Raw genomic sequence first — 12,579 nt, forward strand, 5'->3', positions numbered from 1 at the left:
GTTTAACAAGTACATTGAGATGGTGGAGCGGCCGTATAGTGCTGCTGGCTCTCAGGGGTTGGCAGCACAAGTGTGGAGCAGGCTGGGGTCAGTGCAGCAGGTTGGGCTGTTTTATCTGCTCAGTCTGAGTCACCACTGGAGAGAAACACTGCAGCTCTACTGCCATCTACTGCACGAGCTGAGCTCAGGCACACATCATCAATGAACAATGAATGCTGTGATGTAATACAGCAGATGATCTATTCATTTTATATACGTGTCATTTAATATAATGCAGATGTTTTTATATATTAGAATTTTTAAATATAACTATTAGCACAGAAGGCCTGTAGTTAACCTGCTCCTCACTCAACCACATCTGTGAGTAAACTCATGGTGAGGAAACACCATTGTAACATTGTTAAACTCATTAAAGTCAGTTTGACATAATATGTCCCCTTTAAGTGGGACAGAATCTCTAAACACTGTAATTCATTCATTATAGACGAGGGCCTAAATTAGGTTAGCAGATTTTGAATCATTGATGTGGATGCACTTCTTTGACTCGCCTGCTGAATCTTTTATTCCACATTTTGGAGATACACGTTTCATGAGCAAGAACATCTGAAAGTTGCAGAAGTGTGTTCTTCATCTTACATCTGAAATAAGATTGGTCAAGGACTCATAAAAGTCTTAAAGGAGGTCGGCCTGTGAAAGCAGACATGGGCTACTAGATACAGAGAAACTGTTCACAGGTTTTATGAGCAGTTTTGAAGTTTTAGTTCTGCAGTTCAACGTTAGAGCCAAACTGACAATGTATATGAATGTTCAGACCTATAGGCCATGGCTAGAATTGCACGTATTTGCATTACATCTTTTTTGCTATTATGCCTACATTGCATCCTGCATTAAGATGCTATCTATTATGTTGTAAACTTAAGATTTTGCAAAAACTCTGAATTTACCCTGTGATGCAGAGCGTGCACTGGCACTGACTGCAGCTGCAGGTTCAGGGTTTAGAATAGTCCTTTTAGTTTTACTTAAAACAACTGGACTTCAATATTGAACCTGGCAACTCAAATGAGACTCATGTGAGGCTCATTTGGTTTTCAGATTTGATCATGTCTTTAGAACCAACAGCAAATGATAACATTTAATCTGCTTGGTCATCATACATGATGTGTTTGTGATTACGAATAAATTTACACGTGTCATCAGTAAAAATCTTTCTTTGATTTGAGACACATGGGAGACATAGGTGTTTATGAAATTTAAAATCAACATTCTGCATACTGTCCCTTTAATATGACCAGTGTGTCAGGCTGTGGTGCATTTCCACAGAAGTGCCACTAGGTGACACCGCAGCCCAGCGTTCTGCTCCTTCAGCCTCAGGGGCGGGTCTTTACTTCACCCTGTCAATATTATAATATTATATAAACTATTTACACTGTTATTAATATTAAAGATCAGGTCAGGTATAAAACCTTAAAACAGGGTCGTGATTTAATGCCTTTTAAAGATGTAGATGACGTCACAGGATGATCAGCTGATCACAGACAGCTCGAGCAAACCGGAAGTGCAGACCGGAAGTGTATAATGAGACACCGCAGAGACAAACCGCACACTTTACTTTTCCTTCTAAACAAACGTTCATCATAACAGGAAGGAATTTTGTTTTTATTTTTTTACGTAATACTTTAGTTTTAATCTTCACAAACGAGAGCGTTTCTTTGGGATCTGAGCGGATTCTCAGGTAAAGTAAAACTCACGCTGAGCTGCTAGATGAAAGCTAACTGTGCACGTTTGGATTTAGTTTTCATTTAAACGTGAACATGTCGAGCGAATTCAGTTTATTTGTAAACATCAAGATGCTATTCGCGAATACACTGATGTTCTGCATGTTTTCACGAGTTTATCTGCACAAAATCATCTCAAATCATGTGAAATTTAGTCTTAGTTTGTGGCACCGGGCTGTAAGCTGTTGGCCTTTTATTACATGTTGGTAAAATAAATGGAGAATCATCACTAACACAACATTTCCTTTTCTCAGGATGGACCCCGCTCTGCTGAGGGAGCGGGAGCTGTTCAAAAAGAGAGCCCTCTCTACTCCTGCTGTAGAGAAAAGACCTGCTTCTTCTGATTCAGGCTCACACAAGAAGAAGAAGCCCAAAGTCGAGAGGGACAGCTCCTCTGGCACCAAACACGGCTCTGGTAAGGACACCTGTGCATGTGTGTCTGAAACAACAGGCTTTTACTATTGGCTTAAAATCATTATTCTCCCAGTGTCCCATCGAAAACGTACAACTTCAAAAGTTAACTACCCAAACTATTGCACCAGAGTAATTTAAAGGTCTTATATTGCACAAAACTGACTCATGTGAGCTTTGAGCCATGTTGTAATGCTCTTACCTCCTCAAAAATATACCAGGAGTTGTATTTTGTTTCATTCACACATGGTTAAGTAAGTTATTAGTCTACATCTCCAAAGCTCACGTCATGAAGTGGTAGTTTTCACGTTAACCGCTCCTTTTACCTTTAGTTCAATAGAGATTGGCAAATGTAGGGCTGAAATGATCTTAATAATTGTAAAATTGAAAACAGTGGAGCACTTCCTGTATTACCACATGACACAATGTTGAACAGAGTGTTTTCAGTTTGAGAGAAGAACTCAGCGTAAATATGCAGTGTTTATGTATTAACCATGTGTGAATGAAACTAAACTATGTGTGTGATGAGTAAACAACCTTTTAATAACATAGATCAAAAGAACTGTGCAATATGGGCCCTTTAAAAAGAACATTTTGAGCAAACTAAGTAAACTGCTGTCTGTCTTCACAAAACAGTTGGACATCGATGACGACTTCTCTTGTACTGATAAACATAAAAATTATATTAATGTACCATTCGATCAGTAGCATTGACTGAATACAGAAAACGATTCATTGTAAGTATTTATTAGGCATTTTTTTGGTAAGGGTCATGAAACATACACTGTGTCCATATGGCATAGTATTTCACATCACTGTCAAGCAACAAGACGCCTCTTTGACATGTGGCTTTGATGAACATTTGTGCAAACTGCGTGTTCTGTACTTGAACTAAAGCAAAGATGAGAGACCGAGCTTCTCCACGGTAATCGATGCAGTTAATTTATCTGAGCTTTATGAAGTGGTGGAGCAGTTACACCTGACACACAATCATATATACTGTACAGAAGGTTAAAGTCTCAAATAAATCAAAAGTAAAGAACAATATTTAGCACGTTTTGCAATAATCATTCCTCAAACAATAATAACTTCCTCTATGCATCACTTCTGCCAGTTTCGTTAGCTTAAGTAAGTGTAATGTGATTGTTTGCACATTAAGGGCACTGTATCAGTAGCTGTAGCGTTTTTTTTGTTGCATAAACGTATTGCTAGACTGATGTGATGATTGTTTTAGTTAATCTGTCCTGATGCATTTGTGCTTTGTTAGCAAGGCTTCAGATGTTAAATGTGATGTTGTAAGTTTGGTTAAAAGTGCATTAGGAAATATAATATCAAGATACAAAACAAAATTCATTTTACAAAATTCCCTTTTTTTCCATGACGATACTTTTCCACACATACTTTGGGCTCTTAAAGCGATATTCTTGATCTGTTTCATACGATCTCTGTTTGTGAGTCGGGCGGCTTGCACATGGCGGACATGAGCCTGCTGCAGCTCCCCGGACCCTCGGCCTGAAGCTGCAGATGCGTCTTTCCTTTGGCGCAGCAGCCACAGTCCAACAGCTCGTACAGAACCGCCAAAGCCGCTAGCGATATGACGGTGAGGATGAAGAGCAGGAGGATGACGAAGCAGGCCACGTTCCAGCCGTCGTGAAAGGGGTAGACCTCCTGGACCTGCATGGACATGTAGGACAAGGGCTCGGCCTCAGGGAAGTTAAGCGGCGCTGCGGCTGTGGCGTTGGCCATTCTTGATACTGGAGAAGAAGAAGAAGGCAATCGTCAGACATAACAAGATTGTCAAAAGTATCTCAAATCAGATACTAATATCGAAACTAGATACTCATTTGAGAAAGTATCAAAACTACAAAAAAATCACATTAACAGGACAACATTTGAGCTTTTCTGAACAGTTTTTGTACGATGTTGAGCTTTATCAAAACGAATATCAGACCTTGCGGTAACGTAAAGAAAACGCTGTTATTTTGTATTCGAAAATGACACATTTAGGCATTTTTTATTTTCATTGTAGCATCGTAATCAGTATTGACTATCGAGTGAATTCCTTAGTATTGAAATAGTTGGAAATTTTAGCATCGTGACAAAACATAAAGAAGCTATGGACTATTTAAAATCGTACTAAAGGATTTCAAGGTCCCTGTCCCAGTCGGAGTGGTTTGCCTGTATCCGTTTTGACTTTATAAGACTCTCTCCTGTATGCGCTCTGTTGGTGACCCATATTACTCGAAGGAGGAAACGCGCTCGTGTTCCTTTGCGCTAGTCTGCAGGTGGATGCATTTTTAATACCTCCAAGAGAAGAGCCAAATCCCTTTTTAAAACTAGAAACTATGGGCAGTACATTCCTACACATACCTTAAGACCAACATTTTACACATATTTTTACACATATTTCACGGTTAATACATTCGACTTCAATTGTAAGTGTAATATTTAGTGGACCGAGGCGAATAACAATGGCAAAAAACAAAGGGAGTACTTTCTCTCCGTTCAATCCTAACTTCGTTTTTAAGGGCCACTTCAAACCGTAACATGAACCTTATGTCGTTATCCCAGATTCTGTCGTCCCCGGGCGCCGTTGGGAGAAAGTGCCAAACGCGAAAGGCAATCCAATCACGATTATCGAAGCGTCGCACATTAACTTTCGCAAGCGTCTCATTAGATTATAGATGCAAATAGGTTCTTCCATTTCAAAAGGTCTCATCTAATATCTGTGTGGTATTTATTTCAATTCAACAACACAATGCAGTTCAGCACAATCGCTTTCCGTTCTCATTCAGGACCGCTTTTGTAACGGCAGGCAGACCTCATATAATTAGCCCAACAGCCTCACTTATTACCATCACAACAGTTTGATCTGCTGTGTTCATTTGCCCGCTGGTTACCCCCCCCCTCCAGGGCTCACGTGTCCCTATTGACAGAGAGAGACCTGCCTCCAGCATCTGCCGCCTCTCCACAACCGAGCCCCACCCCGGAGAGGTGTAGAAGGGGCAGTTACTCCGATGATTAAACCTGGTACTGGCTCTCCCCGTCTCCTGACATCCACCTGCCAACCCACACACATCCCGTCCATCCTACAGATACTAGATAATGAGTGATGTCATGCTCGGTTTGAGGACGAGCGCAGACGGAAACATGTTTATTTAATCACACGTGTGGTCCTTTTGGCTACAGCGTTCAGTGTTTCCGCTCTTACGACTTCGATCAGCTCTTTTTTTTTTTTTTTTTTTGCCATAGGACAGTATAGATTCTTGGCTCTCGCGTGTGCTGCAGTCTGTGTTTTTTTTTTTGTTTTTTTTTTAATTTGGCAAAAAAGAAAACGCTGAATTCATCCAAAATCTTGATCCGTTTCTACGCAGCTCGATAATCTGGTAATCTGTACTCTAAAATCACACAGTTTTTTTAAATTTAATCCCACAGTAATAAAACGCGCTCTCCCAAAATTAAACTGCTTCTTACCGATGTGTGTCTGGGTCCTTGGAAGATGCTCCACCTGTGTGTGTGTTGTCCACTCTCTCTCCCTCCCTCAGTCTCCCTTCCTGGCCCTGTTTTTCCTGCTCACGCACCCCCTCGCTCTCCTCGGTCGATGGCTCCCTCCGCCACTCCTTGCGGCTCCGTCTTGGCTCAGCGCAGCCTCCGCTCTGCCGTTGGCTCGCGGCTCTCAGCCCTGCCTCCGCGCCATTCGTCCGGCGGCCTGTCAGCAAACGTTTAAAGTCCCGCCCACCCCGACTCGCAGTCAAAACAGAGTCCCGCCCACTGCGCTGCATCATTCATGAGGCTGTGTCCCGCTTTTTCCATTTTCAGCGGAAAGAGCCGAGGGCCAGACCAGACTCCACGGGGGAACCTCAAATCACTCCTGTCGTGTTTGGTTCATCTGATAATCTATGTTTTATATCTTACAATCTCAGCTATTTTGTCTGACAGCCCGAAGCATCGTACGTCGCCGCTCATTACTGAATACTGATTGTGTTTATTTATTTATCCATCTCTCTTTGTACAGGGAGAGTCCATTGAGAGCACCAGACTGTCTTTTTCTTGAGTGCCTTGTTCAAAAAAGGAAAATGGGAAAATATAAACAAAAGCAAACAAAACACATTAGTGCATAGGTCCATTTAACACATTAAAAAACAGGAGTAGGTGCAATTATAAAGGTTTATTAAGGCAAGGCAAGTTTATTATTATAGCACATTTCGTACACAAGGTCATTCAAAGTGCTTTACAGAATAAGAAAATCACAATACAACAAATCAAATTAATCACAAATAATCTTCATAAAATAAACATTAAAAGAAAAGTGTAGAATAAAAACCTTTATAAAAACCTGTCAGTCACAGCATCTAAACAGAACTGTTTAGAGTCTGGATTTAAACATTGTCAAAGTCGAGGTCTGTCTCACATCTTCAGGAAGAATGTTCCAGGTTTTAACTGCATAAAACTGAAACACTGATTCCCCATGTTTAGTCCTGGTTTAGTCCTGGTTCAGTCCTGGTTCAGTCCTGGTTCAGTCCTGGTTCAGTCCTGGTTCAGTCCTGGTTCAGTCCTGGTTTAGTCCTGGTTTAGTCCTGGTCTAGTCCTATTTTAGTCCTGGTCTAGTCCTGGTTCAGTCCTTGTTCAGTCCTGGTTTAATCCTGGTTTAGTCCTGGTCTAGTCCTGGTCTAGTCCTGGTTCAGTCCTATTTTAGTCCTGGTCTAGTCCTGGTCTAGTCCTGGTCTAGTCCTGGTTCAGTCCTGGTTCAGTCCTGGTTCAGTCCTGGTTCAGTCCTGGTTTAGTCCTGGTTTAGTCCTGGTTTAGTCCTCCTCATGTGAGATGGTTCTTGTGGCTCATGTGGGAGATGTTCTTTGGTGCTGGTCCATGGAGAGACTTGTTCACACTGAGCTGCTTTAAAGTCTCTGAGCCACAGGAGCCACAGACCTGAGCCACAGGACACATGTGTGAAGTACTTCCTGGTTCTAGACCTGAGCACAGGACACATGTGTGAAGTACTTCCTGGTTCTAGACCTGAGCACAGGACACATGTGTGAAGTACTTCCTGGTTCTAGTCCTGACCCGAGCAGCAGTGTTCTGGATGTTCTGGATGTTCTGTTGTGTCTTAAGGCTCGTTTGGAGAGGACAGTGAACAGGACGTTACAGTCGTCTAATCTACTGGACACAAATGCAGGATAAGTCTCTCCAAGTCTGGTTTTGACAGTTTACCTTTGATTTTTGACATGTTTTTAGACGGTAAAAAGCTGCAGATGTTACTGATTTGATGTGGCTGTTAAAGTTCAAGTCTCAGTCCATTATTAGACATAGATTTCTCGCCTGATTTGAAGGTTTTAGAGAGAGAGACTGGAGGTGATGCTGACACTTTCTATGTGTTTCTGTGGGCCAAAGATGACGACTTCAGTCTTGTCTGAGTTTAGCAGGAGAAAGTCGTTTTTCCTCCACACACTGATCTGTTTAATGCAGTGAGTGAATCCACTGGCCCATATTCACCAAATTATTGAAGTGAATTAGCGGCACGAGTGTATCCAGTTTGTAGACGTAGTCAGCTCTGTTGTCCTAGTCTCTTATAAACACAGTGTTGTTCTTCTGACACAGCGATGATCAACTTTTCCATAGAGTGAACAGAGATGGTTTAAATTCATCAGCTGTTATGAAACGAAGAGCTGAGTGAAAGAGCGTCTAAAGGTTTCAGAGTCGAGGCTGAAGTCTGCATGTATATGATATCGCTGTGATCTAGTTCAGAAAGAAACCTTATCCTTTGTGGGCACTGATGTAATAGATTTCACAGTATTGCCTTTTCCAGACATTTATAGAAATTGTTACAGTAGATAAGATTTTGACGCCGCATGATCTACCACTGTTTCTATGTACCGTGTTTTCTGGACTAACAGTCACCGTTTTTTCATAGTTTGGCAGTGCGACTTATACTCAGATGCAATTTTTTTATATGTGAAATACGTTTTTTTTCCCTTCATTTTTATGCATTTTTTGGCTGGTGCGACTTATACTCCGGAAAATATGGTTCCAGAGCAGTTGTCACCTGCCTTATTATTGCTAAAATACTGTTAAATACTCATATTACTGTAGTTTTTGGTGTTATAATGTTGTTTCCTCATTAAAAACAGACCTGGAGCTGTGTTTCGTTTCATTCTCACATGTTTAACACACAAACCCTGCAGATTTAGGCTGAGTTTTTCTCCCAAACTCAAAACACTCTGTTCCACCTTGTGATGTCATCGTGTTGTAATACAGGAAGTGCTCCACTGTGTTTTTAAACTCCACACACCTTCACTAGAATCATTTGGATAGATTTCAACCCTGGAATTGCCCATATCTACTGAAATAAAGGTAAAAAGTAGCTGTTAACTTGAAAACTACCTCTTCGTGACATCACAAGGTGGAACGGAGCATTTTGAGCTTTGAAGATGTAGACAGACTAATAATAAAGAGTTACTCAAACAAAGGTAGCATCATTATAACATGACTTAAAGTTCACAAGAGTCAATTTTGTGTGATATATGACCTTTAACACCAAACTCATTCAATCAAAAACTTTATGGCTGCGTACATAATTGAAATTGATTTATACTGATACTTTTCGGTGACATCAGAATAAAGTCTGTCCCCTCAGCCTAAAAATAAATGGTTTATATTTATTAATACACTTCTTATTCTCACTGTTGTGTTTCTTCTCCTCCACAGACTCCACAAATGGAATAAACATCAAGACGAGTTCTGGATACAAGTTTGGATGTTTGGCCAAAATAGTGAACTACATGAAGGTGAGTTACTGCAGTGACGTCGTCCTTTCTGCTTTTAAACGGCCTGATCTGTGTCATAATGTTGTTTCGTCATCACAAACAGACCTGGACTTGTGTTTTGTTTCATTCACACACGTTTAACTCTGCATTTTTAAGCTGTGGAAACACTCTGTTCCACTTTGTGACGTCACTTCACTTGAATAATTTAGATAATTTCAGCCCTGGAATTGTCCATCTCTACTAAACAAAACTAAAAACTAAACTACCACTTCATGACGTCACAAGGTGGAGCAGAGCGTTGTGAGCTTTGGAGACGTTACAGACTAATTATAAAGTAACTCAAACATGTGCGAGTGAAACAAAACACAACTCCAGGTCTGTTTTTGAGGAGGTAACATCATTAAAACACGACTAAAACCTCACGAGGATTTGTCTTAAAACGGCCTCTTTAATGCTGTTTGTGTGTCGTAAATTCAAAACACAAAGTCATGCACAGTTTTGTACTAATCCCAGACCTGAAGGAAGGGCATCCGATGTAAAAACATTATCTTTACACACAGCGGAAGGAACAGTATATTGTAACAAGACTGATATAACTCCGCGTGTTTATGGAGACTCTGAAATGTGTGACTTATCTGTACATTTATGATTTATGTAGAGTCATTTCGGCTCGTCAAATATTAGCATTTTCTGCACCGTCTGTTTTATGTGTGTGAAATATCGTGACTGTTCTGAAAGCTGTATTTCGGACTGTGAAAAACGGCTCTTATCGCTGTATTCTGTTCTTTTTTGTTGTTGTTGTTGTTGTATCTCTGCCACAGACGAGGCATCAGAATGGAGACACTCACTTCCTGACTTTAGATGAAATTCTGGATGAGACGAAACTCCTCGACATCGGCATGAAGCAGAAACAGTGGCTTATGAACGAGGTGCACGTCTGCTGAATTTGTGTGTTTGCGTTGTGTTTTTCCCCCCCGTTCTGCTCTTAAATAATATAATTTTAATCGCAGGCTCTCGTCAGTAATCCAAAAATTGAAGTTCGAGATGCAACGTACGGGTTTAAACCAAAGTACAATCTAAAAGACAAAAAAGCTCTGCTCAGGCTACTGGACAAACACGGACAGCAGGGACTGGGGGGAATTCTGCTGGACGATGTTGAGGAGGGCCTTCCCAACGCTGCCAAAGCCATTAAGGTAACGCCAAGTGAATGCTTTTACTGCAAGTACGTGCGATGGGCGTCAGCGTGTCGTCTGTGTGGATCCTGCTGAGGATGAGAAAACAAAACAAATGTCTCTTTTTACAGGCGTTGGGAGATCAGATCATCTTTGTTACCAGGCCAGACAAAAAGAAGATTCTCTTTTACAACGACAAACACTGCCAGTTTCTTGTAGATGAAGGTAAATACTGAAGCCGTTGCCGTAGTGTTTGTGTTTCCACATGACACTGATGATGTAATGGACCGTTTATAATATGACTCCATTTATATTAGAGTTTCAAAAGCTGTGGAGGAGCGTTCCTGTCGATTCAATAGATGAAGAAAAGATTGAAGAGTATTTAAAGAAACAAGGCATTTCCTCAATGCAAGAAACGGGACCAAAGAAAGTGGTCAGTGATTTTTATTTTTTTATTTTTATATTTATATTATATATGTAATTTATTGCCAGTCAAAAGGTTGGACACGTTCTCATTCAGTGTTTTTTTCTTTATTTTTTACTGCTTTCTACATGTTATATACATACAAAAGACATCAAATATATGACGCAAGATATGGAATTATGTTGTAAAGAAAAAAGTTCAGTAACTACTAGATATTTTTCGACAAAGCAAAGAGCGGATAGTTTGAGGATTTGAATATAAAAAAAATATACATTCCTTGCTAAATAATTTAATATATCTTACTTCAGATGTTTGATGTTTTCTGTATGTATCTAAAATGTAGAAAGTAGTAAAAATAATTAAAAAAAACTTTGAATGAGAGGGTATGTCCAAACCTTTGACTGGTAGTGTGTGTGTATAAAGTTGTTTGATCATTAAAGTGGATTTCTTGTGTCTTCCAGTTACCAGTTCAGAAGAGGAAGAAGCAAAGCGGACAGAGGAAAAGGCAGTTCAAGACTCACAACAATCACTTGGCTGGTGTTTTGGAGGACTATTCAGAGGGTGTGCCAGCCAATAAATGAAGCGCCTTCTTTCGTTTCGGGTCAGAAAACAGTATTTTTGGAAACGGCTGGATGTGCCCAAACTATAATAGACTTCTGTCATCTCTGGTCTTTATTGGTCTTAGTTTATCGTGTTAATTCTGGCTTTTTTTTGGATCAGAGATGAGACACAAGACTGAGTGTGCGAGGTCATATGCTGTAAATGCAGTAGAACTTGTTTTATACATATACCATTGTGTGAGGAAAACTGTGTTACATTTGGAGGACCAGGTGTTGGATGTTCTCATTAATCAGCCAGTGCTGTGCATTACATTAATTACATTAAACTTTACAGTTTTATCTGTTATTGAGACATTTATTTAATACTCTAATGATTTCAGGACTTGTTTTTTTTTTTTTTAAATGTTGCAGGAAGTACAGAAGTGACTACCACAAGCTTGATTATATGTTTACATTGGTGTGTATATAATGCAAACCATTTTATTTCATGTCATTTATTAATCTTACAAAACAAACTTCATTCAAAAAGGTATAGCAAAGCAGAAGCATTAGAAAATATGTTATAATTAAAGGTAACAGTTATTAGATTAGATAAAGAGATTATACTATTTACTGTAGTTATCTTACAATATGCAATTGATCCATTTTCTGCTCAAACTTCCAAACTCGGTCTAGCTGGGATTGTGACCTGGTTTGATCGTCTTCTTCAGATGGTGGTAGTTTGGTAAAATCTTCATCAAAAAGTCCAGTTGTAGAGTTTGGGGCTAAAAGTAAATAATTACCATTGTCACCAAAATGCCATTGTAACCTCCAGACAGACACTGGCTGCAGTTACACGCACATCAAAATATGATCATTATCTGAATTCTGGACCTTTTAAGATCACGCAACTGACCGCAAGATCTGACATGAGTAATCAAAGGGATGATAATCAGAAATAAATCAGTTTACATGTCTTTTAATAGCCTTAGAACTCAAAAGTGTGCATGTAACCACTCCAGGGTAACATTGTCCTACCTGTGGTCTCTCAGTCTGCACCCTCCTCATGCACCCTGAGCCGTAAATAACTGTATTCTCAGGTATAACCTCACAGGTGTTGACTCTGCAAAACGCTCCGATAATGCAGCCGCTGGTCAATATGACGTTTCTACCAACTTCAGCTAAAAGTATAAACAAGAGGAACATTGAACAAAGCCGTTTGTGACAGATGAATATAATCATGGAAATGTAAACGGACTTGCCTTTTGATTCTATTACATTATTGTCTCCAATTTTCAGAGCTTGGGATGCTAAAGAATGTTAAGGCAAACATATTTTTTCTTTCATAAATGAATGAATAAAAAATAAAAAGTTCTCAAAAGGATACTGCATCCCACTTCAAACACGTTATTGATGCCGATGGTCATAGTCTTTGGTTCAAATTCTGAATCTGGTGTGATATTTTCTGGATGACTACACAAATTAACATAACAAATT

The 12,579-nt window shown here is 39.9% G+C and overlaps 3 protein-coding genes across 3 annotated transcripts in view; 1 reads left to right on the forward strand and 2 right to left on the reverse strand.

Annotated features, from left to right (window-relative positions):
* The first annotated feature begins 1,550 nt into the window (after positions 1-1,550).
* gtf2e2 (general transcription factor IIE, polypeptide 2, beta) lies at positions 1,551-11,568 on the forward strand. Its single transcript, XM_033970957.2, has 8 exons — positions 1,551-1,732; positions 2,030-2,190; positions 8,889-8,968; positions 9,769-9,876; positions 9,958-10,140; positions 10,251-10,344; positions 10,437-10,552; positions 11,005-11,568. Exons 2-8 carry the CDS (start codon positions 2,031-2,033, stop codon positions 11,122-11,124), a joined length of 861 nt encoding a protein of 286 aa, XP_033826848.1. The 5' UTR covers positions 1,551-1,732; position 2,030; the 3' UTR covers positions 11,125-11,568.
* smim18 (small integral membrane protein 18) lies at positions 2,913-5,780 on the reverse strand. Its single transcript, XM_055223305.1, has 2 exons — positions 5,661-5,780; positions 2,913-3,940 (listed from the first exon to the last, which is right to left on the reverse strand). Exon 2 carries the CDS (start codon positions 3,930-3,932, stop codon positions 3,621-3,623), a length of 312 nt encoding a protein of 103 aa, XP_055079280.1. The 5' UTR covers positions 3,933-3,940; positions 5,661-5,780; the 3' UTR covers positions 2,913-3,620.
* A 206-nt stretch (positions 11,569-11,774) lies between the features above and the next one.
* Positions 11,775-12,579, reverse strand: part of LOC117374788 (dynactin subunit 6-like) — a 158,489-nt gene continuing 157,684 nt past the window's right edge. Inside the window, exons 5-8 of the mRNA XM_033970968.2 lie at positions 12,470-12,555; positions 12,345-12,392; positions 12,121-12,263; positions 11,775-11,867 (exon numbers count right to left, since the gene is read on the reverse strand). Of these exons, the coding sequence (XP_033826859.1) occupies positions 11,775-11,867; positions 12,121-12,263; positions 12,345-12,392; positions 12,470-12,555 (370 nt within the window). The remainder of the gene's footprint in view (positions 11,868-12,120; positions 12,264-12,344; positions 12,393-12,469; positions 12,556-12,579) is intronic.

Source organism: Periophthalmus magnuspinnatus, chromosome 1, assembly GCF_009829125.3.
Source record: "Periophthalmus magnuspinnatus isolate fPerMag1 chromosome 1, fPerMag1.2.pri, whole genome shotgun sequence".
In the NCBI taxonomy this organism is placed as follows: domain Eukaryota; kingdom Metazoa; phylum Chordata; class Actinopteri; order Gobiiformes; family Gobiidae; genus Periophthalmus; species Periophthalmus magnuspinnatus.